The 27515-nt window shown below is 44.6% G+C and overlaps 1 protein-coding gene across 1 annotated transcript; it reads right to left on the reverse strand.

Moving 5' to 3' along the window:
- LOC137504146 (retinol dehydrogenase 13-like) lies at positions 1-27515 on the reverse strand. Its single transcript, XM_068232173.1, has 7 exons — positions 27337-27515; positions 23609-23727; positions 20282-20437; positions 16913-17017; positions 5318-5530; positions 2071-2172; positions 1-1954 (listed from the first exon to the last, which is right to left on the reverse strand). Exons 1-7 carry the CDS (start codon positions 27405-27407, stop codon positions 1728-1730), a joined length of 993 nt encoding a protein of 330 aa, XP_068088274.1. The 5' UTR covers positions 27408-27515; the 3' UTR covers positions 1-1727.

Genomic DNA, 27515 nt, shown 5'->3' on the forward strand with positions numbered 1-27515 from the left:
TTCTTTTTTTTTTTAGTAGGAGGGGGTGGTTGCTTTTAGTCCTTTACAAACTCCCAGTGGTGCTGGTTCACTGTCACTTAATCGGACATATAAACTCCTATTTCACACAGATAACTGCACTGATAAAGGCCAATTTGCCTAAAACAGCTGTCTGCCAGTTGGATTTGTATAGCTCTGTAAAATGTCAAGGTTAGAGGCACACAGTACACCAGTGTGTTTGGCTTTACAGGAATTATTTGCAAGTTCACTCACTGAGCAGAAGTCTGGCATCATAAAAGTTCATTCTTACTCATATAAAGCTGAATAACTGCAAATGCAAAAACAAAATTTACATCAAGGCTCCTTTCACACGGCCAGTAAAGATGTTCAATTTATCGGAACTGAACAGAAGAGATACAAATGGATCCTATGCATTAGGAACCGTTCACATCAGTCTGTTCAGTCAAGCAGAACGCAAGTTTGGGTCCTGAACGATTTTTCCAGATCGGCCAGACAAAGTGGATGGCGACGGAGGCCAAGAGAAGTTAATATTAAGCTATGAGAATGACAGTGTCCATTCTCACTAAGCTGGCTCCCCGCATACATTTTGTAAATTACTCTCCCTCCGCTGTCTATTCGGGTCCTCTCAAAATTATGAGAGGGGGGGGGGGGGGGGGGTTGCGCATCCCTAAAAACATGCTGCAATTAACTGGTTAATCACTCAGGCATGCACCACCTCTATTAGGCTGAAAATGCATGCCCTGCGTTCAAAACAAATGCTACATTTATTATACTATGGAGGAACTTTGGCTTCCACTATAGTTTGCATGCAAAGTATAATATACTGGACACTTGCGCCACGATGAGGCAGACCTCCAGGCAAGTGGCCTAACCTAAATTAAAAACATCATATGTATAACCTTGGGAGCGATCTCACCAGCAGGAAGCAGAGCCTCGCAGGAGCGGACGAATAATTATTGCAGACGTCGGAAAAACTGTAAAACTGTCCACTGCGCGGTATACTCTGCACAGACCTCCCAGTGACTTTTCCGCCCCGACCCTAGCTCGGGATTACCGCCAAGGAGGTTAAGGAGGATTCCCATTGGTCTTGTGCAAACCCATGGGAGCTTGATGCTTCTGATGGGGCTCTGGGATCGGTATACCACAGTTTCTAGCATGCTGGGACCTAAATGGATGGCAGCAACGATGGAGGAACGCAGCCACAGGTTCCGAGCGGATGGTGACACGAAAACGGAAGGGAAACCCAGATGAAAAATTGATGCCTAATATAGTAAACTGATTCATTTAAACGGAAAACGGATCAGTTTTTCATCTGGTGTAGTGTGAATACAGCCTGAGCTTATTTCTAGTAATCAAGGACACACCCAGAGAGCTGCTCCAATGTCAATAATTCTAATTGATGCTGATGTTATTAATCCTAAGAAGCATACAAATTGAGTACAATTTGTATGCAAGATGACTTATTTGCATGTCATGGACCATCTCTAGTCTTGACCAGTAATTTCCTCAAAACATTACTTGGGCATGATTTATTTCTGCAAATGTGGACTTGTTAACCACTGCAGGTGGTGGGGGAGCAGATTTACATAATATCTTGGAAATTGTCCACAAACTGATGAACAGCTACAGTGCATTTTCATATAAAACAGTCCATCATTCCAATAACAGAACTCCTCTCATGATCTTCATTGAAGATATTGCACATGTGCAGTTCTCATCATGCTCCTCTATTGTCTGCATTCCTGTAATGCCTCATCAAGGTGCACCAGTTTAGCACTTTCTTCCCAAAGTCTCTTTGCAGTCTCCTCATTTAAGGCTTGTGGTGCCGGCTCTGCCTCTTTCAGTGCATTGAAATATTTCCCTGATGTCCCTTGGAAATCTTCAGCTACAGCAAGGTAGACACTTGACTGTGCTGCCTGTCTTGGGGTTTTTATCACAAACCAAAATACGGGGCCTGAAATATAAAGCATTTTTAAGTACAAACAAATCAGGTTCAGCTAGTACAGTGCAAAAAAAAAAAAAAAAAAAAAGATTCAGAGTAAGAATGAAGTGCAATCAAGTCCACCTTACCTAATATTGAGCTAGAAAATGCAGATTTGTGCATTCCCGTGTGCCTGCCCAGATCTGTGCTAGCCACTCCAGGGTGCAGTGAATTGGTAGTGACTCCTGACCCTAAACAGAAAGAGAACAAGGTCACTGGAAACATGTACCTAAACATAACAATACACACATATTTAAAAACTAGTGTTCGTTATTGCATAATTCTAAAGGAAATGACAGTGCATACAAATAAAAGAAATGATGCAGTGTTTGCAGGACTTGAATAATGCAAAGAAAACCATCCCAGTTCGGTCTTAAACTAAATGGCAATAATGTTTTGAATGATCAGCGTTCAGAAAACAGTATTTGGTGGAATAACCTCAATTTGCGATCACAGCTTTCATGCGTTTTGTCATGACCTCCATCAGTTTTTCAAATCACTGCTGTTGGGTAACTTCATACCACTATTTTTTGCAAAAAAACTAAAATCATATAGCAAAGCTTTGCATGATGGTTTGTGACCATTTATCGTGCTCATGTTGTTACAGAGGTTTTCAGTAAGGTCCTCATATGGACAGACTCTTGATTTTATGATCCTCCATCCAGATCTTGATTCCTCTGACTATGTGGAATGGAGTATTCTCATGCTGGAAATTTCAATCCTCTGCGTTAGTAAACATAGGGCTTGATTCACTAAGACAAATAGCATACCTTATTAAAGTTAGCACGCCTTATCACAGTTAATGTGCCTTATCAGAGTAGCATAGCGATCTTATGCCTGCTAATTGGCAATGACGAGAGCTCCATTCGTCCTGCCCTGAGCCCCTGCAGGTTCCTAGCGCTCACTATGCTACTCTGATAAGGCGTGCTAACTTTGATAAGGCATGTTATTTGTCTTAGTGAATCAAGCCCATAGTCTTAGCAGAAGGAAGCGAGTGTTTTTCTAGAATAACCTTGTATGTGACTTGATACACACATCCTTCACAAAGTCACTGCCGGATTCCAGCCTTGCTGAAGAACCAAAGAAATAGACCCTATTAATTGATAAGGCTAAAGAATCCCTACCATACTATACGACTTCTCTTGCGTCAGACAGGCCGCGACTTGCTGAAGTTACAGGACCCGGTACCGAAGCTGCGAGCAGAGAAGGAAACCTCAGGATCCTATTGAGGCTTCCCTCTCTATTCTAATGTCACCCGACGCTAGGCACGACCCCCTGGAAGAGTAGTGACAAGGCACTGTCACTAATCAGATTAGAGTCGCCCAGCTCCTCTTCCTTATTCATGGCCACGCATTAGCTGACTGATCCCGCATGTGCAGTAAGCCAGAGCAACGGGCTCCGTGCTACTGTGCATGAGAGGGCGGGATCGCATGGCCATTAACACGTTAGTATACCTGCGCAGCCCCGAATCGGAGGGGGCCGCGTTCTGCAACAGGGGACTACTGACAAGAGAGGGAAGCCTCAATGGAAGCCTCAGGATCCTCTCTCTTCAGGCAGGGTATGAACTTGTTTAGAAACCGAGCTGCAGCTTGGGTTCACTTTAAAGGCTGGATTCCACTAGGGGTGATTCTTTGCGTTTTCCCACTTGCGAATTCGGAAATCAATAGGCTGATGTTCATTTCGCATATGGGGGGGGGGGAAACACGGCATGCAGCAAAAAAAACAAAAACACAAAAAAAGTATCACGCACATGAAAGCAAGTGCCGGGGTGCATCGCGCAAGATGAATGCCAGCACAGTGGAAATAGGACCTTATTCTTTACAAAAGGACTCCCTGAAAAGGATCTATACAGAGATGCTGGCCATCCTCCCTACACGTGGGCACACTATTTTGGCAGTTAAACTGAGCAAGTGCCATTCACTAAGTGCTTTTGTAAATAAAGAAATAGGTAAAAAATCTCCCATGAAGAGCAGAGCTAGTCAGATTTTCACTACATACTGTAAGTGACAGCGACATACGAAAAAAGTAATTTATAGTACACTACTACATCTAAATCTACATTTTATTTGTATCTATTTTAAATGTTAACATTTTCTGGAGTAGTTTTCCTTTAAGGGCCTGTTTCCACTACACACAGATTGGATGCAGAATGGATGCAGAAAAACTGACTCCAATGAATGCCTATGGGAAAATCTGCATCAGAAAACTCACGTTTAGTGGAAACAGGCCCATAGACATTCATTGGAGTCAGTTTTTCTGCATCCATTCTGCATCCAATCTGCGTGTAGTGGAAACAGGCCCTAAATAAAATTCTATTCAGGAGAACACCAAATCAGTTCCATACAGCAGAAAGGGGTGTGCTTGTGTAGGCATTTAATTGACACTGGCATGGAATGGTTGTCATACTCATACAGATGCTGAATTATTATTCTTTAGTATTTATATAGGGCCAACAACTTCCGCAGCACTGCACAGAGTATATATTGTGTTTAAACTTCAAAATAAATTGTAGTATGTTTCATATATCTTCATCCTATTGCTTAGGCTAGGTTCACAGTGAGAGTTGCATTGCATACCCTGGAACAGCACAAACGTGACGGAATTGGAAAGCAGAGCTGCACGTTATCCGTGGGTTGGATTGCTTACAGTCAATGAAAAGTATACTTCACAATACTGTTTATGCGGATGTTGTGCGGTAAATGAACTGCATGCAGTGAGTAGGGAATAGGGATACCGCACTCCATCAGACCGTGACGCAATGGCTGCACTGTGAACGTCCCATTACTTTTGCATTGCCATGTTCTGCTTTACAATCAGGGCTGTGGAGTCAGTTCAAAAATCAACCTATTCTATCTTTGACTCCTCAGTTTACAAAACCACCGACTCGGACTCCACAGCCCTAGCAGGGCTATGAAGTGGGTATGAATATCATCTACGGTAACTCCTAAGTTTATGAAACCATGGACTTCAACTCCAGGTACGCAAAAATTGCTCAAATTCCGAGACGCCATTGCCCTGGTTACAATGCGGCCATTATGACACACTGCAGCACTCCACTGTGAACCTAGCCCAACTGTATGTAGTCAGTACCTCTTAGATCTAATTCTCCAAAACGTATAGAAATCTACAGGGCAGGAAATGCCTACATAAATTTGGACAATACTGTTGCTGTCTTATACCTGGAGCATGTGAATATTGGTTTTCTCACGCTACCTGTTATACTATGTCGGACTGTATGCCGTATACAGGGGGTTAAAACATAAATCTATAGCACAGGCAGACTTTACAGGACAGCAGAGATACTTTTTTTTTCTCTTATGTCTGTGATTGACTTACCTTGCAGCCTTTTAGCCAGTTCATTTGTAAACAGGATGTTAGCAAGTTTGCTCTGACAGTAAGCTTCTTTAGTGTTGTACTTCCTCTTCTCCCAGTTTAAATCTTCAAAGTCAATATCTCCCAATACGTGAGCTAAGGAAGACACATTGATGATGCGGGACTGTCCAGAATTCTTCATTTTATCAAGCAGCAGGTTAGTCAGGAGGAAGTGTCCTGTGAAGATGAAGGAAATTCCAGTCAGTAAAAGACAGATGTAAACCATTTTATACCTTAAAGAGGAACTGAAGTGAAAATAACATAATTAACAAAATTGCTAATTTTTTTTTACAATATTAACCACTTAACATCTCAGTCGTTTTTTAGCTTATGCATCCGAGCAATGTTCACCTCCCATTCATTAGCCTATAACTTTATCACTACTTATCACAATGAACTGATCTATATCTTGTTTTTTCCGCCACCAATTAGGCTTTCTTTGGAGGGGTACATTTTGCTAAGAGCCACTTTACTGTAAATGCATTTTAACAGGAAGAATAAGAAAAAAAAATGAAAAAATTAATTATTTGTCAGTTTTCGGCAATTATAGTTTTAAAATAATACATGCCTCCATAATTAAAACCCACGTATTGTAATTGCCCATTTGTCACGGTTATTTCACCATTTAAATTATGTCCCTATCACAATGTATCGCGACAATATTTTATTTGGAAATAAAAGAGCATTTTTTCCGTTTTGCATAAATCACTATTTACAAGCTTATAAAAAAAAAAATAGAGAGAAATATTTCATCTTTACATAGATATTTAAAAAGTTTAGACCCTTAGGTAAATATATATATTTTTTTTTATAGTAATTTTTTTTTTTTTTTTTATTAAACATTTTATGTGGGCATTTTTGGGAGGGTGGGATATAAAAGTGTTTTATTTGGGGAAATATTTGTGTATTGTAATGTTTTTTTACATTTACTTGTAGTTTTACTTTTTGGCCATAAGATGGCAATCTCGAGTTTGTTTACATGACGTCACTCTAAGCGTACAATGTACGCTTAGAGGGACACAGCTTCAGAAAGAGCGAAGCTTCCGAGAGAAGCTGTCGCTTTTTCAGCGGGGGAGAGGAATCAGTGATCGGGCTCCATAGCCCGATACATTGATTCCGTGGCTACCGAATCCGCGGCCGGGAGTGCACGTGCACGCGCGGGATCGGCCGCGGGAGCGCGCCTGTCCTCCTTGATGTTTTTATACGTCAAGGAGGACACAGTGGTTAATTTCTAAAGTTGTTAGACATTATTTGCCCATTGGAAAATCGTTCCTCTCCCCCATTTACATTCTGAAATTCATCACAAGTGGCAACACTAGCAGTCAGAAACACGTGAGGAGAGAGTTAAAGAGAGTCTGAAGCCAATAAAAATACCTCTTTTTACTCTCCAGTCCTTTTCAGCATTAAGATCAAAGATGATTCACCGCGTCCCTGCAGCAGAACTATGTATTTATCCCCCCAAAATCCCAGGGCAAAATTCTACCACTTTCCAGGTCGGTTTCCTGCAGTAGCCGACCCCAGGACCTGACACCAATTGGCGTTAGGCGTTCCTGGGGCTGCCGCCGCAGCCACGCCCATTGTTGTGGGGAGGTCGTCAGGAAGTTAATGGTGCAGTCCTTTATACCACCCAAAGTTCCACATATCCCACAAATATAGGATGTGGAGAAGAGGTCTGTCCTGAGTAATGCTAGATACACACCATACAATTTTCTGTTAGATTTACCTGCCAGATCAATAATTTCCAACAAGTCCGATCTGAATTTCGATTGTTTTTTCAATTTTTTAATCTGTTTTCTTTTATTTCTATGAAAATTGATAAAAAAAAAAATTCGAAAAAAAGATTTTAAAAAATTTGGAACATCGAAAAATCGATCGAAATTCAGATCGGATATGTTGGAAAAAAAATCGATCTGGCAGGTAAATCTAACAGAAAATTGTATGGTGTGTTCCTAGCATAAGAGACCGTGAAAGACCTTCCAGAGAGATAGGAAGATATCCAGGAGAGAGTCAGGCCCTTAATGCCTACAAATGAAAGTATGGGCTGGTGCACACCGAGCAGCTTTTTCAGCGTTTCTGCAGCCGCTTGCGGCTGCGGATCCGCTTGGTCAATGTATCTCAATGGGGTGGTTCACACCAGAGCAGGAGGCGTTTTGCAGAAACGAAAAATGCCGGGGTGAGGCATTTTTTGGATTGCGGGTGCGTTTCTGCCTCAATGTTAAGTATAGGAGAAACGCAAACCGCTCTGAAAAACGGCACTTCAGAGCGGTTTTACAGGCGTTTTTGTTACAGAAGCTGTTCAGCAACAGCTTTACTGTAACAATATATGAAATCTACTATACTGAAAACCGCAGCAGCAATCCGCAAAACACTAGCAAAACGCCATAGAAAAATAAAAAAAAGCGTTTCAAAATCTGCTAGCATTTTGCGGATCTGCTAGCGGTTTTTGGTGTGCACCGGGCCTATCTGTAGGAGTAAGGTGTGGTCGACAGTATTAAATGCTGATGACAGATCAAGAATAATGGCCTTTGGATTAAAGGACAACTGAAGAGAGAGGTATATGGAGGCTGCCGCGTTTATTTCCTTTTAAGCAATACCAGTTGCCTGGCAGCAGGGCGCTGATCCTCTGCCTCTAATACTATTAGCCATAGCCCCTGAACAAGCATGCAGCAGATCAGGTGTTTCAGACTTTAAAGTTAGATCTGACAAGACTAGCTGCATGCTTGTTTCTGGTGTTATTCAGATACTACTGCAGAGAAATAGACCAGCAGGGCTGCCAGGCAACTGGTATTGATTAAAAGGAAATAGATATGGCAGCCTCCGTATACCTCTTACTTCAGTTCCCCTTTAAGCTATAAGAAGATCACGTTAGTGAGAGTGATTTCTGTGGAGTGGTTAGAGCAAAAGCCAGACTGCAGCTGATCAAGCAGGGAGTTAGTTAAATAATGGATTTTGGATACTAAAACCAGTTCATGTATTTTGGATACAAATGGGAAAAATGGCACAGGGTGGTATTTGGCGAGTGCAGTGGGATCTGGAGATAGTCACAAAACATCTTTTTTGAGTGAGGATGGAAAGATACCACTGGAGAGGGATAGGTTAAAAAGCAATGTTAGTATTAGTATTTATTTTGTTTATACAGCGCTGACATTACGCAGCGCTGGACAATAAATACATACTGTGGTGATATATTGGGGTGCTGATGATGTTAGGAATAAAGGAATATATTCTTTCATTTTTCTGCCTGTGTTCCGTGTAAGTCTGCCAGAAGGGAGCTGTTACCTTGAGTTGCTTGGGGCCAGGAAATGGGTGATTGTCTTGACCATGAGGTGCTTTGAGTCTGTATGCAGTTCCTCTGAGAGTGCTAATGGGATTATCTGCCTGGCTGTTTGAACTCAGGAGATGGCCCATTGTCTCAATACACTAAGCCAGAGGACCAGTGTCTGGAGACTAACACAGGAACCTCTGAAATGTACATGACAGGCTATTAGAAATGGGTGAAGTCCTTTTGATACCATTTTTTACCTGTGGAAATTGAATATCTCTGGAAGCAGGGGGCTGGGACATTAGCATACAGTTCCTCTGGACAGCCAGAAAACAGGTAATTAGGAAACACTTAATCAGACAGTTGCTTTGAAGCAGATCACACAGGACATCCTGCTGCAATGTGAAAGCCTTAATCAATTGTCACCTGTAACCTGGGGAGATTGGAGGTTAACAAAGTCTTTTGTTGTATAGGACACTGTTCACATGTGGATGTCAGATCTCTGGGAAATCAAATTATGTCTGAGGATGTTATTAAATCTAGCTTCCCCCCGTCCACACAGGCTTACAGCCTCCAGGCGTATTTCATAGTATAAAACCGCAGCTAGGATAGCCACAACTTGTAGTTCTTGGAGGTAGCTCACACGGCTAGAACTAACCTGGTTCCTGACCAGAAGTGCGTACCGCCCGCAACAACACCAGATCGATACGCTGGTACGTTTATTTCCCGTTTATTTTGGTAAGCAAAATCGCTTTGTGTGTTATCTTTGTACATTTTATCTTGTAACTATTTTTACTTTGTTTTTTTGTAATCTTTTTGTATATATTCAGTTCTGCACTGTTTTATGTTTTTTCTGAAATATTAAATTATTATTTAATAAGTTTGACTTCTGCCGTACTAAACTAATACTCATAGCCTAGAAGAGACTGAAGTGTAACCGTGTATAAGTTCATGCCTAATTGTACGCTTGAGCAACACTACCGTAGGAAATTGTAATTGCATTGTGTGTGGGGGCGTTTGTCATACGTTGGCCTAAGCGCGCAGCTGACCCAACGTACGAACAACGCCAGTGCGAGTAGCTAACAGTATCGTTCGGAACGACTGTTAGTGGGTCTTTGCTTCACGACAGTGTAAGATTGCAACTGTGTGTGTGTGTGGGTGCGTGGCGTTCCCGTATTTGGCCTAAGCGCAAAGCTGACCCAAATACGAAAACGCGGAGTGCGCGCTGAGGACTCGACAGCAGAGTGGAAGTGTCTAGCAACGCTAGTGGTGGCAGTGAGAGGTGTTTTGGAGGGGTTCCAGCCTTGTTTGTAGCTTAAATAAGGCTGTTCCCCGCTTAATCTGGTCAAACCCGCAGTCGGGAACCGTATACGCAGGCGTGCCGCGGGCCGGTTCTTGACATAATTGGCTGGCAGTGGTGGCATCGTTTAGTACATTAGTACGCAGTTTAGCTCGCTATTCTGAGTACTAAAGGCTGGAAGCTTGCTAGAAGCAACTAGCCTACAGAAGTCTACTCAGTGCAGAATCTATATACGGTTTTTTTTTTGTTCAAAGATACACACTTGGTGTTTGCTTTCCCTCCCCCCCTTTTTTTTTCTTTTTATTTTGTGCAACACGATGGCTCAGAAAGCATCCAGCTATGCAAGGCAAAACAAAGAGATACTACTCAACCTGTGTGAGCACAAAGGCATCGAGACGGTGAGCGGCCAGACTAAGGAGCAGTTAGTTCGTGCGCTCGAGGAGCATGATGAGGCAGAACGAGCCCGTGCTTCAACGTCAGCAGATGCAGCTCACGACACGCCAGAGGAGGAATCGCTCCCGCCACAGGATGCGAGTGGAGACGATGTCCTGGATGATCCACCTAACACGGAGATGACATCTCTGGAAGCCGACCTACAGCTACTTGATGCCCTGCAGGAACTGATAATAAAAGACCAGTTCCTCCACACTTGCCCTGTTGAGGTCCGGCAGTTTGTACGGGACCGAGAGCCAAAGACCGTGGATGAGGCCGCGAAAGTTGCTGATGCCTACACGTCCAATCGAGCATCTGATTTTCGGAGGACTACGGCGCCCAGCTGGAAGGGAGAAAAGCCTGCGAGACCTTCTCCTCTGAGCACCCAGCGAAGCCAGGTCCCGCAGCCGCCTGGAGGTAGAACAGCCACCGTTGACACTCGGAGATGTTTTGCCTGTAACAAACCGGGTCACATCAGTGCTACGTGCCCAGAAAAGAAGAAGGAAGCCCCAAACTCTGGCGGGGCCCGGAATGCGTTGTGTGCCACCAGGAATGCAGGTAGCTATGCAGAGAATCTGCAACCTGTCACGGTTGGGGATACGGTTACCACCGGTCTAAGAGACACTGGAGCAGAGGTGACTCTAGTGCACCCCCAGCTTGTGAACCCTGAGGAGTACATTCCTGGCAAGACTATGGCTGTCAAAGGAGTTGGGGGTGTCACCCCCGCCATACCCACCGCCTTGGTCCACCTGGATTGGGGGGCCGGCAGCGGAATGAAAGAAGTGGGGGTAACGGATGCCATCCCCACAAACGTTTTGTTGGGTACTGACCTGGGACGGTTAGTGGCCCGGTATGAGCCTACTCCACACCCCATGGGGCCTGCACCCCCAGCAGAAGTTCAGGACTCTTGCAAGGTACTGTGTGATAATGCTGTGCAAGCGGGGAGTGCTGGTGAGGCCCCAGGGGCTACGGACTGTGTACTAGGAGCCAGCCCTAGTGAGTCTCCAGTACCCAGGCCTGGAGGAGGACATGTTGTTACCATGAATGCAGATAATGTTGATGTAAAATGTGATGTGTTGCATAATGACATGTGTACCGTGAACGTTCCGTCAGCTGCAGTGGTGACCCGCAGTGCTCACCGGGCTGCAGCAGACGAATTGTCCACTGAAGGGGCTGATGTCACTGGGTCGGGCTCTTCCACTTCAGAGCCTGGCTCTGAGAACCCAGAGGCCTCTCAGTTTGCCACCTCCCTGGTGCCTGTGGCCGACAGCGCTGAGTTCTCCGAGGCTGTGCGACTTGATAGCAGCCTGGAAGAGCTCAGGAGTCTGGCGGACAGGGCACCGGTGGAGGGCGACAGAGTGAGGGTGTACTGGGAACACGGCAGACTGTACAGAGAGGTTATTCCCTCTGAGCCGTCTGAAGTGGAGGAGGCCGACCGGCAGTTGATTGTTCCTCACAGGTACAGGGAGCAGCTATTGAGAATAGCACATGAGGTGCCCCTGGCTGGTCACTTGGGGATCCGCAAGACCAAATCCCGGCTTGCCCACAATTTTTATTGGCCCCACATGGGGACAGATATTGCTGATTTTTGCCGGTCTTGTGTCGCCTGTCAGCGGGTCGGCAAAGCAGGTGACACCGACAAAGCCCCACTGAGGCCCTTACCCATAATAGAGGAGCCCTTCCAAAGGGTTGCTGTTGACATAATTGGGCCTCTAGCGGTACCCAGCAGCACAGGGAAACGTTTCATTCTTACGGTGGTAGATTATGCCACTCGCTACCCTGAAGCTGTAGCCCTGAGCTCCATACGGGCAGACAAGGTTGCGGACGCATTGGTGCGCATTTTCTCACGGGTCGGTTTTCCCCGCGAAATGCTCACCGATCACGGCCCGCAATTCATGTCGCGCCTAATGGAATGCCTCTGTAAGCAGATGCAGGTAGAACACATCATGGCCAGCCCTTACCACCCCCAGACAAATGGGTTATGTGAGCGGTTTAATGGTACTCTAAAACAGATGCTAAGGGTGTTTGTTGAATCGCAAGGGAGAGACTGGGAGCGATACCTGCCCCACTTACTGTTTGCTTATCGTGAGGTGCCCCAGGCATCCACCGGGTTCTCGCCCTTTGAGCTATTATATGGGAGGAGGGTACGCGGACCCCTCGATCTCATTCGAGAGGTCTGGGAGGGGCAGGATATGGGCCCCGGGGTCTCCATAGTGGAATACGTTCTGAAGTTCCGGGAAAAGATGGACACCCTGGTGGGGTTAGTGCGAGAGAATCTGACTCAAGCCCAGGCCACCCAGAAGCAGTGGTATGACCACGGGGCTAGGGAGAGAGTTTATGAGGTAGGTCGCAAGGTATGGGTCCTAAACCCGATGCGACAGAATAAGCTGCAGGCCGCTTGGGATGGGCCCTATACCATACATAGGAAGATTAGTGATGTGACCTATGTGGTCGCGCTGGATGACCGAGGTAAGCAGCTGAAAACATACCATGTAAATATGTTAAAGGAACATCATGCTAGAACCGCTTGCGCTCTCCCTGTCTGCAGTTTGCTACCGGACGGTGAAGCAGAGGCCCTGGTTGACATCCTGGCATCCACCCAGGAAACCGACTCTGTTACCGAGGTGCAGATCAATCCGGAGTTGACAGCAGAGCAGCAGGCTGGGCTATCTGATGTGCTGACCCTTTACCGTGGTACCTTTACAGCCCGCCCTGGTCTGACCAGCCTGGCTGTACACCATGTTGACACCGGAAATAACAAGCCGGTTAGACAGTCAGCCTATAGAGTCTCCCCTGAGGTTCAGGCCCACATCAGCAAGGAGATTAATGAAATGATGTCACTAGGGGTGATCCAACGGTCGCACAGCGCATGGGCATCACCTGTAGTGCTAGTACCCAAACGGGACCAGACCACTCGGTTCTGTGTAGATTATCGAAAACTAAATTTGATAACTGCATCAGATGCTTACCCAATGCCGAGGGTCGACGAATTGTTAGATAAGCTAGCTGGCGCGCAATATCTAACAATCGTGGATTTGAGTCGGGGATACTGGCAGGTCCCTCTAACAGCTGAGGCACGGGAGAGGTCTGCCTTTATCACCCCCTCAGGTCTGTTTGAGTTTAATGTGATGCCTTTTGGGATGAAAAACGCCCCAGCCACCTTCCAAAGGGTTGTAAATGGTCTCCTGGAAGGTTTGGAACACTGCGCTGTCGCCTACCTAGATGACATCGCCGTGTTTAGCGCCAACTGGAACGACCACTTAGCGCAGCTGTCACAGGTTTTGGGGCGCATCACTGCAGCAGGACTAACAGTCAAGCCTAGCAAGTGTCAGATAGGCATGAAACAGGTACAGTACCTGGGACATGTGGTGGGGGGGGGGGGGAGAGCTTCGTCCAGATACTGGGAAGGTAGATGCCATTGTGTCCTGGCCCACCCCCCACACGAAGAAGCAGATTCAGTCCTTCTTAGGGACTGCGGGGTACTATAGAAAGTTTGTCCCCAGCTACAGTGCCCTCGCCAAGCCCTTGACAGACCTCACAAAAAAGAAGCTGCCCAAGCAGATTCTCTGGACACCAGAATGTGAACAGTCATTCACAGCTCTGAAGAGGGCCCTAGCCAGCCCTCCCGTGTTGCAAGCGCCAGACTTCAGCCGACGGTTTGTAGTCCAGACGGACGCCTCAGCCTTTGGCCTAGGTGCTGTATTAAGCCAGGTAAACCAAACTGGGGAAGAACATCCGATTCTGTACTTAAGTCGGAAGCTGCTACCCCGGGAGGTAGCTTACGCCACCATAGAGAAGGAGTGCTTGGCAATTGTATGGGCCCTACAAAAGCTGCAGCACTATCTCTACGGTCGTGTATTCACCGTCGTAACCGACCACAACCCTCTTAGTTGGTTACATCGGGTTTCTGGGGACAATGGAAAACTGCTGAGATGGAGCTTAGTTCTCCAACAATATAGCTTCACCATTCAACATAGGAAGGGGAGCAATCATGGGAATGCTGATGGACTGTCCCGTCAAGCAGAACCAACAATGTAGGTGCTGGCAGGATAATCTGGGAAGATCATCTGCCTTGCCCCATTCTAAAGAGGGGAGTTGTGGTGATATATTGGGGTGCTGATGATGTTAGGAATAAAGGAATATATTCTTTCATTTTTCTGCCTGTGTTCCGTGTAAGTCTGCCAGAAGGGAGCTGTTACCTTGAGTTGCTTGGGGCCAGGAAATGGGTGATTGTCTTGACCATGAGGTGCTTTGAGTCTGTATGCAGTTCCTCTGAGAGTGCTAATGGGATTATCTGCCTGGCTGTTTGAACTCAGGAGATGGCCCATTGTCTCAATACACTAAGCCAGAGGACCAGTGTCTGGAGACTAACACAGGAACCTCTGAAATGTACATGACAGGCTATTAGAAATGGGTGAAGTCCTTTTGATACCATTTTTTACCTGTGGAAATTGAATATCTCTGGAAGCAGGGGGCTGGGACATTAGCATACAGTTCCTCTGGACAGCCAGAAAACAGGTAATTAGGAAACACTTAATCAGACAGTTGCTTTGAAGCAGATCACACAGGACATCCTGCTGCAATGTGAAAGCCTTAATCAATTGTCACCTGTAACCTGGGGAGATTGGAGGTTAACAAAGTCTTTTGTTGTATAGGACACTGTTCACATGTGGATGTCAGATCTCTGGGAAATCAAATTATGTCTGAGGATGTTATTAAATCTAGCTTCCCCCCGTCCACACAGGCTTACAGCCTCCAGGCGTATTTCATAGTATAAAACCGCAGCTAGGATAGCCACAACTTGTAGTTCTTGGAGGTAGCTCACACGGCTAGAACTAACCTGGTTCCTGACCAGAAGTGCGTACCGCCCGCAACAACACCAGATCGATACGCTGGTACGTTTATTTCCCGTTTATTTTGGTAAGCAAAATCGCTTTGTGTGTTATCTTTGTACATTTTATCTTGTAACTATTTTTACTTTGTTTTTTTGTAATCTTTTTGTATATATTCAGTTCTGCACTGTTTTATGTTTTTTCTGAAATATTAAATTATTATTTAATAAGTTTGACTTCTGCCGTACTAAACTAACACTCATAGCCTAGAAGAGACTGAAGTGTAACCGTGTATAAGTTCATGCCTAATTGTACGCTTGAGCAACACTACCGTAGGAAATTGTAATTGCATTGTGTGTGGGGGCGTTTGTCATACGTTGGCCTAAGCGCGCAGCTGACCCAACGTACGAACAACGCCAGTGCGAGTAGCTAACAGTATCGTTCGGAACGACTGTTAGTGGGTCTTTGCTTCACGACAGTGTAAGATTGCAACTGTGTGTGTGTGTGGGTGCGTGGCGTTCCCGTATTTGGCCTAAGCGCAAAGCTGACCCAAATACGAAAACGCGGAGTGCGCGCTGAGGACTCGACAGCAGAGTGGAAGTGTCTAGCAACGCTAGTGGTGGCAGTGAGAGGTGTTTTGGAGGGGTTCCAGCCTTGTTTGTAGCTTAAATAAGGCTGTTCCCCGCTTAATCTGGTCAAACCCGCAGTCGGGAACCGTATACGCAGGCGTGCCGCGGGCCGGTTCTTGACACATACGATACAAAGGATGAGCGACGTAACAAGGTTATACAACATAGAACAAAGCTATACAAGGCACACGGTACAAAATACATGATCATTCGATTTTGGGCTGGTTAGATAGGGCCACTAATCTAAATACGAGGCAGTCATTGGAAAGGAGCATATGATCATGTAGAATATACTAGGGAAGGGAGGACCCTGCCAAACACTTACAAAGGTACAGGCATAAAGGATGATGATAGCTGTGGAATGAGATGGGAGAGAATAGGATCTAAAGATCAGGTGGTTAGCTGGGATTTGGTTATTAGAGAGGAGAGAGAATGTTCAAAGAGTAGAGAGAATGCAGATAGCGAGCAGTCGATGAGAGAGGTGGAGATGGAAATTGAGGGCTGCGTGGAAAAACCACTTCGGATTTTATCAGTGAAATATGTTGCAAAGGAGAAGGGGGCGGAGAACGGAGTTAAAGTGGACCTGAACTCTTGCACAGGACAGAAAGAAAACATAGAGAAATGCACCCTGAATGAACTCCAATGAAATCAATGTAATAAAAAAAGTGCTTCATTTTTACAATAATTATGTATAAATGATTTAGTCAGTGTTTGCCCATTGTAAAAGCTTTTAAATCCCTGATTTACATTCTGACATTTATTACATGGTGACATTTTTACTGTTGGCAGGTGATGTAGGTGCTGCATGCTTTTTTGGCAAGTGGAAACAGCTGTAAACAGCTATTTCCCACAATGCAACAAGGTTCACAGACAGGAAACTGCCAGGAGTACCACGGTCCTCAGAGTTTCTTGTGGGAGGGGTTTCACTACAATATCAGTCATACAGCGCCCCCTGATGATCTGTTTGTGAAAAGGAATAGATTTCTCATGTAAAAGGGGGTATCGGCTACTGATTGGGATAAAGTTCAATTCTTGGTCAGAGTTTCTCTTTAAGGGGCCTAAGACTGCTGGTATGCAAGGGGCTAAAGTCTGCAAAATACATACCCAAATGGTTAACTCCAAATTGCATTTCAAACCCATCTTCTGTTGTCCAGTGAGGGCACCTCATTACTGCAGCATTATTAATGAGAATGTCGATGTGTTTCTCTTCTACAAAAATAAAAATGGCACAAAAGTCAAATATCTTACAAAGGCATTTTTTTTTTACTAGAAAGAACATACATTCCCCAGTCTTCATGCAGATTTCACCTATTAGTGTCAATGGCGTTGATGCACAAACTGCCGGTAATATTGCCTTGTGCACGCAGCGCAGCGCACAATGGAAATCCATTACTACTGCTAGTGGTGTACCCAAGGTACATGATTAACTCAAGCGTTACTACGATGTTACGTGCATTACCACAGCAAAGCTTGCATTAATCATGTACTGATGATATTGCAACGGTTTAAAGCATCAAAAAGCTCTTAAAGGGAAGCTTAAGGCTTAAAAAAAAAAAAAAAGCCGGGGATCAGGAGGACATTGTGGGCACAGTACAAGTCCAAGGGGCTGGAAAAAGCCCCAGGTAAGTTAAAATCGTTTTTTTTCCCCAGCCTTAAGCTTCCTTTTAATGAGACTCAACAAAATTGTAAAACCTGCTGCTCCTCTGACCTTGACCCCCAAGAGGGCAACATCCACAGACGTTTTGCTCTCTGCAATTGAACCTGAGATGACAAATAATAAAGCTATGGCTATGTTCACAGTGGTGTGGTGGTTTCGGTGTGACACTGCCAGGCACCACTACGCACTACTGTGAACAAGCCTGAAGCATACTTTTCATTGACAGAATGATTCATTGACTGTATGCGACGCAGCACGCGGATAACATGCGGTGCCGCTTTCCCGTTCCATTGTGTTGTGTTTCTGCTGTTACAGGAAACATGATGCTTTAAAAATAAAGAGCTTGAAATACATTTGAAGACGGTGCTGGGTCTCTTCTCTTGGGCATTCAGCTAAGGGCCTCAGTGCAAATTTTACATTGGGCCCTCCAAGCACTCTATACATAACAATTGATACGGTGCACCAAAACCTGCTAAGGACAACCACATTGTCAGAGGTGAAAGAAGGGGATGGGGAACAGTTTTTTAATGATTACTACTATTTAAAGCATCTATAGAAGTGATTATTATCAGCACAGGACCAATAAAGAGGTAATTCTGGGGCCCCAGTGAGGTCGTAACCTCCCCCTATCGCTACGCCACTGGTTATAGACAATCAGTGAAATCTTTGAATTTGAAAACCTTTAAGACAAAAAGCATTGAATTGCGTTACATTCCCACCATATGAGTATATAGCTCCATGTCCCATTTTTACATCCTTCAGCATTTATAAAGATCATGTATATTGCACCTGTTTGTATATTTGTACTATCTAATATTTTGTAGTTTCTCCCACGTTTTAGTTGAAACACACAATTTATGCGTTAAGACAGAACTTTTCTCCTCATAATGCAGGGGCACATTTTTCCTAGATCCCCTCCTCAATTGATTATTATCTCGTGTATCTGACCTTCATCGACTGCATATCAGCAAGTCACGGTATATAGTTTGGATACTGTATGATCCCCATTATCTTTTACTGAACATGATTATTCAAAATCCAGTATTTGTCTTTTGACAGAACTTTGGGGAGTTTGGATTTGTCTCAAGGTGAATCCTTTTTTATGGTGGTATTCTCTCCTTTCTAGTTCCTCTGCTGGTACCATCCCATTTTCAGTATAGATTTAATTTCTTATCTGCAGCTAAAAAGCTCTATCTAAGCCTACAACTATCATTATCTTCAATCATTAAGTTTAGGAGTAATGATGCACAAAGAAAACAATGTGTTTCACGGGTACTGGCCCACTTCCTCAAGTCAATAACAAAGTGCCTCTTTCTGTAGCAGTCACAGCTGTGGGCGCCTCTTTTTAAAAAGAAAAAAAAAAAGGAAAAAGAGGCACCCGCAGCTGTGACTGCTACAGACTTGGGCACTTTGTTATTGACCTGAGGAAGCGGGCCAGTACCTGTGAAACGCTTTGTCTTCTTTGTGCCTCATTAAAAACTGTTACTTATATGGTTTGTCCGTTTATGGAGGTAAGACCGAATGACTCTTATACTTTATGATTTAAGATAATTATATTCTGGGCGCCTCCAACAAGCTTTCTTAGTTGTAGTCCAACCCTTCGGGGTAGTATATGGTACACCACCTGTCCAAATACTTAAGGTGAGCGACCGACCAGCACCTGCCAAGCGAATCTGGGATACCGAAAGGGAACGGTTAATTTCCCGTAAGCTCTGTGGGTGGTTGCAGGAGTGCAACCCACCCTTGTGAGTATATCTTACGCATACTAATTTTATCTAACGGTACTGCACAATCAGGCTCCTGGTCTCTCTCTTTGCAGAGCCTTGGCGGTTGGTGTCTCAACCACCAGGAATCATCTCATTTTCCTATCTAAGCCTAGAATTAACTTGCTTCCCACTCTACTCTGAAAAAAAAAAGCATTCAAGAATTAAATTGAAGAAATATTTGATCCCCTGTTGATTTTGCTTGTTTGCCCTCTAACCAAAAAATGGGCAGTCTATAATTGTAATGTTAGGTTTATTGTAGCTGTGAGACAGAACAACAAAAGAACCCTCAAAAACCCAGTGCCCCAAAGTCACAGCTTGATATGCATTGTAATGAGTGAAATAAGAATTTGATCTCCTCGCACTGCATAAATCAGCCTACATATGACCCTGCACTACGATGCTGCGTCAGGGTCATATGCATAGCGGCACACCCCAGCTAGTGACGTACTCCCTGCAGGGCAGGAAATACGTTTCTGGTATTCCCATCAGTTCATGTGCACCATGTCGCACTGCACTCCTGTCATGCACTCTTACTGCGTCGCTCATTGACTTGCATTACTGCATAATTCGTGTCTTATTGTACCGATCATGCGGTAACGCACTCCAGACTTTGCGTCAGGACTGCACTGATTTGGATACTTCCGGGCCCACCGCGTCACATTTGCTAACTGTGCCAGTCTCCATAGACTTGCATGGCCCTTGCAGCGGAGTTGCTTCAGGGAAGCGTAATGCGGTGCAATGCAGCACATATGTGTGCAAGGGGCCTCAAAGAAAACAAATGTCAGCCTCCATATTTCTCTAAGTTCAATAGATCTGGCTCTGACTTCTAGGCTAAATAGGCCCAGAGGTATTTCCAAGATGCATCCAGACCTGTGTACATAGGAAAGGTTATTGAAATAAGGCCATGAGATAGCAGTTTACATTTTTTACTTACACAATTGTGTTTTAGTGAATGTTCACAATCTCACCCTGATTTTTACAAATGTGAATGTTATTCTCTGTCAACTTTAGTTCGTCTGCTAATGTCATGCAAACATGAATCTGTTTTACCTTTAAGCACGCTCTTTGCAAATTCTTTGATGGATTTGGTTGATGCCAAGTCCAGTTGTTTGGCAAACACATTGTGATTTAAAGTCTTGCCACGGATTTCCTTTGCAGCATTTTCACACTTCTCCATGTCCCTGCAAGCCATAATTATTCTCCCACCTGTGTCAGTGAAATAAAGCACACGTTAAGCATATACTGTATGTTGCCTGAATTTCAATATAAAAGCATAGCTGATTAATTCATCCCGTGTAAACTGACAAGATAAAGGTACATAGGTAAATGAAAAGTTAATACTTTTATTTGGCAGAGTAGATAGCTTTCAAAGTAGCTCAGGTCTCTTCTTAAAGGATACCACAACTGACATGTGGCATAATGAGATAGCCATGGGTATGTACAGTGCCTAGCACACAAATAACTGTTGTGTTCCTTTTTTTCTTTCTCTGCCTGAAAGAGTTAAATATCAGGTATGTAAGTGGCTGACTCAGTCCTGACTCAGACAGGAAGTGACTACAGTGTGACCCTCACTGATAAGAATTTCCCCCTTTTTTATCTCTTTCTTGCTCTCAGAAGCCATTTTCTTCTAGGAAAGTGTTTTATAGTTGGAATCTCTTATCAGTGAAGGTCACACTACAGTCACTTCCTGTCTGAGTCAGGACTGAGTCAGCCACTTACATACCTGATATTTACCTCTTTCAGGCAGAGAAAGAAAAAAAGGAACACAGCATAGTTATTTGTGTGCTAGGCACTGTACATACCTATGTCTATCTCATTATGCCACATGTCAGTTTTGGTATCCTTTAAGGCATGTTGAAGCTTGCAGTTAGCTGTTAAAGTATTAGTGTACTTCTACTTATTGAGGAACCAACCTAAGAAAACACTTTGACCTTTTTGCACCCACAGCATTATAAATAGTAAATACAACTATACTACCTAATTACTCCTCCACCATTGTTTAAACATTTTGAAAAGTGGTTTGCTGCATCAAATTTAGGGGACCACCAGCTTTAAAAAACAATAACACATGGAAAACGCATGCGATTTTTCTATCATTTTGTTTGTGTTTGTGATTTTGGGAGCCTGTGTAGTAGTTGTCCCAGCATGCAACATAATCCTGACTCGACAGTATGCCGCGGGAAGACAGGCTTCAGTCTGCAATTAAATAGTTACATAGTTTGGTTGAAAAAAAGACATCCGTCCATCAAGTCCAACCAAAATAGAACAAAGGAAAAAAAAGAATGAACCTGCACATATACCAGTTGATCCAGGGGAAGGTGAAAAACCTTACAAGGCCTGGGCCAATTAGCTTTAAAAGGGAAAAATTCCTTCCTGAGTCCAGATGGCAGTCAGATAAAACCCTGGATCAACTCTCCTGTGAATTACCTAATAATAATAACTGTGGATGCCCTTCATTGCAAGGAAAGCATTCAAGCCCTCTTAAAATGTAGATATAGAGTTTCCCATAACTACTTCCTGAGTTTAAGATATTCCAGATTTTAACCACTCTCACTGTAAAGGACCCCTTTCTAAATAGATGGCAAAACTGGTTTCCTCCATACGCAGATCATGTCCCCTTGTCTGTTGTACAACCCTAGGGACAAAAAGCTTACCTGCCAAGCTTTTGTATTGCCCTCTGATACTGTATATATGTTAATCAGGTCACCTCTCAGTCACCTTTTTTCCAAGCTAAATAAGCCCAGTTTGTCCAAACTTTCTTGGTCCGTGAGCTATTCCATCGCTCTGAATAATTTAGTTGCCCGCCTTTATACCTGTTCTAGAAGGTCAATGTCCTTTCTATAGTGTGGTGCCCAAAACTGTATCCCATATTCCAGATGTGGTCTCACAAGTGATTTATACAGAAGGAGTAGTATACTTGCATCTCGAGGTATTATTGTCCCTTTTACGAATTCCAGAATTTTATTTGCTTTAAGCTACTGCCGTTTGGCATTGTATACACTACAATTACCTAACTTGTTATCATCCAGTGTTCCTAAGTCCTTCTCCAAGTCTGACGTTTACAACTGTATGCTATTTATCTTGTATGGTATAAGGCCATTGGTATATCCAAGGTACATGACTTTACATTTATCAATATTAAATTTAATCTGCCACGTGCCTGCCCATATTGCCATGTTGTCAAGATCCTGTTATATGTAATGATCCATCTAAGTGTTGAAAATTCTGCATAATTTTGTTTCATATGCAAATATGGCTACATTACTTTATATTCCGTCTACTACAGTGGACCTCAAACTAAGGCCCGCGGGCCGCATGTGGCCCCCTGAGGTTTTTTTTACCAGCCCCCTACACACAAAATGCATAATAGATGCGGTCAGCTACATCTTTAAATATTGGTGGTCAGCATATAGAATGAAGCCACAAAGCAGTCATTCACTGGTTTCCAATCAAATTCCACATCAGGTGACACTGCTGTCCAATTGGACTGCAGGTTGTCACCTGGGTATGCTTCACTGTCTGTCTCGCAAAGACTTCTACATCATTTTATGTATACTCTGGCCCCCCAGCAGTCTGAAGTATGTTGACCTGGCCCTCGACCCAAAACCTTTGGGGACCCCTGGTCTACTAAATCATTAATAAATACATTGAAAAGAATTGAACCAAGTACTGACTCCTGCGGTACCCACTGCTAACAGTTTCCCATTTTGAGTATGCTCCATTTACCACCACTCTTTGCTTTCTATCCCTTAAAGTGTACCTGAAATGACGGGTAAAGGTTTTATACTTTGTTTCTAAACACAATGCAGCACATCTCATTATGATTATAGCATGTTCTACAGCAGTGTTCCTGAACATTATTATATTATGAACCCTTTTACAATAGCCTGTGTTTGCCCAACTCCCTGTTGTGGTTAGGACAAGCTAAGCTACCCTGACACACGTCTTTGTTAGGAGTACTCCACAATTCTCTATGAATGTTTTTCAAACATTCATCTACAGTATGTTTTTAATTAACCTTTCACACTCGCCTGTCCCTGGATCCAGCGGTGGGTCTTTTCTCTCATGCGGCGTCCGCTAAAACAGTCCTGAAAGCCATGCGGGTATGCTCCAAGGGAGCAGCACGCATCCCACTGCCTTTAGTGTGTGTGGTGGGAAGCGTGGTCTCAGCGCTTTTTTTCGCAGGCCAGGGTTATTTAAAACCTGGCCAAACAGCTTCCAGTGCCATTTCATCTGTGTAACAGCTGCAGCGTAATGGTACGCTGTTAATCAGCTTCAACTTTTCATTAGATGCCGATCCATCAAGCATGAGAGCCATTAGCCCCTCAAATCTATTCTTATCTAAGAAGGCTTGTGTAGCTCAGCTGTAAATCTCACCTCTATTTGCAAGCTCCAAAGCAGTTTCTTTGCCAATGCCAGTGTTTGCTCCGGTCACTATGACTGTCTTCCCCTCTACAGTTGCTTTGCTGGGACAGAGTCCACCACCTGTATAATCCCTGAAACAAAACAAAACAAAACAAAACAGACAATGAACACCAATATGGTATTAATAGAAAAAAAAAACTGTCATTTTATTCAACATCTCCAGTGACAGTGCTAGCCACTTAGCTAACATGCTTAACTCACTGGCAGCCTAATTAAGCTGGCCATACAGGGGTCGAATATGGAGTATGTACTGCGGTGTCACCGCATCAGCTGGGCGTCGGGAGAAACTGCAAATCCTAAAGTATCAGAAAATGAAGTTACCAATATTTTAATATATACTACCCTAAACCTAACTCTCCAATGTTGGTGCCTAACCTTAAACCCCCCTAATGCCCAACTCTCTGATGTAGGTGCCTAGCCCTCACCCCCACCTAATGCCTAATCCAAACTACTGATAGTTACAGACAATTGGATACGACTGTCTACAACAATTAAATTCATAGCCACATCAAGAACCCAAATCACCACTTGGGCGCTCGATAGCCGAAATTTAGCACAGGCATCTACTAGCCACCTGCAGATTGCGGCACCCAAAGGACCCGATTCACGATCATGGCCCGATATGCCAAGCCGATCAATCACTGTCTGACTTGAATTGGATTGGTAAGTGATTGATTTCTATCCTACATGAGAAATGTAGTTTCAATAGACTACAGCATAAATCTATCTAGCATTGATCGAACAGCAATGCTATGGGGCCATTGATCCACCACATTGTTCAACATATTCAACATACTTTTCCATTGCTAAACTTGCCAAGCGGATAAAAACATATCAGTCTGTCGACAGCTTGTACTCACGTGCTGTCAGCAGAACGTTTTTATCAATTAGGCAACCGCAGCTTTAAGGCCTCGCTGCAGGGCCGTACAACTCAGCACAGAAGTGATTCCCCCCCCTTTTCTGCCCACCAACAGAGCTTTCTGTAGTGTGGTGCCCAAAACTGTATCCCATATTCCAGATGTGGTCTCACAAGTGATTTATACAGAAATGTTCACGCTAGTTGGCATTACGTGGTCGGCTAGCGGTTAACAGTTCTCCAATTACAGCTCCCAGTAGAACTTTTAGGTTTTAGGTAAAAGAACTGTTCCCTATGGGATCCCCCATAAAATCCACCACACCATTTTTTTAAAGGCAACACTCGATAATTCAATTGCTTAGGATCAATTGGGCCCACCAGTTTTCATAAAATATGATCGAAAATAAGATTGTTTACTAAAATGTTTTACCATTAATGAGCATCTTACAGCTAGCCACTAACCATACAATTTTGATTGAACAATTTCTACCATATCTCTTTAAGGCTTCTTTCACACTAAGACGTTGCGTTAGGTGCTACGTTAAGGTCGCATAACGTGCACCTAACGCAACGCATGGTGGTGGCAGAAGACGTTTGCAAAGAGCCGTGTTAAGCGGCTCTTTGATGCGTCCGTGATGCGAACTATAGTACGCATGCACTGGTGGAGACCACGTGAGCGGAACACTCCGCATCACGTGGTCCCGCCAGTGACGTCAGCACAGTGCAGTGAATATTAATTAGCCATGTGGCTAATCACTGCGCCTGTACAAGCAGGCTAACGCAGCAAAGGCACTCTAACGCCGTAGCATACTGCACTTTAGATTGACGTGCAGCGTTACAATGTAACGCAACGTGGGCACTGTGAACAGCCCATTGCAGTTACATTGCTGTGCGGTGGGCTGCGTTACAGGCTGCACTAACATTATACAGAGCGATTTGGTAGCGTTTTTAAAGCTAATGTAACCCGGCTTTAAAAAAAAAAGGCAGATACTCACCGAAGGAAAGGGAAAGCTCGGTCCTAATGAGCCATCCCTCTCCTCTCCCGGTGGCCCCGGTGCTGCACTGCCTCCTCCGTTCTCATCCCACGCCGATGGGACTTCAGAAGTCTTCGGGAGCCGAGTCCTCTCGAAGACAGCTGGCGCACACCCAAACGCGTCTTAGAGGGCGCGCTCGCGCATGCACAGTGTAGAGTGGTCCGTCTTCGGGAGCACCCGGGCTCCTGAAGCATTTCCGAAGCTTCCCTTCGGCCGGGAGAGTGCGGTATTTGACCAAAACGGTTGAATACCGCTACGGGGAGCCAGCGCAATATCGGGGACCGGGAGAAGAGAGGGAGTGCTCTATTGGACCCAGAGCCTCCCTCTCCTTAGGTGAGTATCTGACTTTTTAAAAAAAAACTCGGTTCCCATTAGCTTTAACCACTTGCCGACCAGGGGATTTTTCACTGATCGGTGCTGCGTGGGCTCTACAGCCCGCAGCACCGATCAGGAGTGCAGCAGGGCGATCAGACTACCCCCCCTTTTTTCCCCACTAGGGGGATGTCCTGCTGGGGGGGGGTCTGATCGCCGCCGGCTGCATTTGCTTAGCGGGGGGACTCTTCAAAGCCCCCCTCCGCAGCGTTCTCCGCCGTCTCTCCCGCTCCCTCCCTGTCCCTCCCCCTGTGAGCTGCGCAGGACGGATTTCCGTCCTGCGCATTGAAGGATAGGCTTCAGCCTATCATATGCCGGCGATCCCCGGCCAATCAGAGGCCGGGGATCGCCGATCTGCCTTACGGCGCTGCTGCGCAGCAGCGCCATATGATGTAAACAGCGGGGATTTCTTCCCCGCCTGTTTACATTTTGCCGGCGAGCCGCGATCGGCGGCCCTCCGGCTGTTCACGGAGACACCCTCCGTGAACTGACATGGAAAGGCCGCTCGATCGAGCGGCCGTTTCCATGGTAGCCCGCAGACGACCAGTTTACGCCAATCGGCGTTAGCTGGTCGTCAAGAGGTTAAATTACTGCACACTGTTAAAAGATTTAAAATTAATTGAAAGGACCAAACAGAATTAAAAATGCTAATCGTAAACCGCTACACAATCGCTGGCAAAACGTGTACACTTTTTAAAATCTACCAAAATCAGCAGAAAACGCTCATGAAATCGCTTACAAAACGCTCATTAAAAACGCTAGCATGTGTGATAGCAATTTGTAGTGGGTTCCAGGCCTAAAGCTAGGTTTACTGAAACAGTTGGGCTCCCTGGAACAGCAGGAATGCAAGGGGAAGTACAGTAAAGCATACAGTCAATGTAAAGTATGCTTCAGTGTCACTGAAAGGGCATGTTGCAGTAACGCACTGTATTCATTGCATTACGATATTGCCCCATTATATTACAACTCACCCGCCGCGCATTAGGTGGTGCATTGCAGTGTAGCAAGCCCCAGTACAATGTATCGCAACGCACCACTGTGAACATAGCCACAAAGGAACAATCAACAGGTTGAGAATAATCTGAATAGGTTATTGAGGTAAGCAGTCACACTACATGGAAGTGCTGAAATTGTACAGTCAAGATTGTATGGTTAGATTGTATGGTATGGTTAGAAGCCTGCTATGCAAAGATTTGGTTCTGCCCCAGCTAATTGTAGTTCCATGAGATTGAAAATTAACAGAACAGTTTAATTATTTGTTCTTCTCTAGTTAGAACATTTCAGGGAAGTTGGAGAAAGTGAGCCAAGCTCAACTCTGCTCATTATATCTAATGAATAGCAACTGCTAAATACAGTTACACATCATGCTATTCATTTATAAAAACAGAAAGTAACGTGCAAAAGAGAACAGCACTTACTTCATAAGGATAGATCCTCCTATGACTGTTCCAATCACAGAAGCTGCCACAACATACTTATTCTTAATCATCTTTGTGGGGAAAAAGAAGTGTTAGAAGGAGAAAAAATAGCTAGCACTGAAATGTACATACAGAGGCAGCAGCACTGAATACAGCAGCAGAGGTCACATTGCAGGAAG

This window comes from Hyperolius riggenbachi, chromosome 4 (assembly GCF_040937935.1).
Source record: "Hyperolius riggenbachi isolate aHypRig1 chromosome 4, aHypRig1.pri, whole genome shotgun sequence".
Classification (NCBI taxonomy): Eukaryota; Metazoa; Chordata; class Amphibia; order Anura; family Hyperoliidae; genus Hyperolius; species Hyperolius riggenbachi.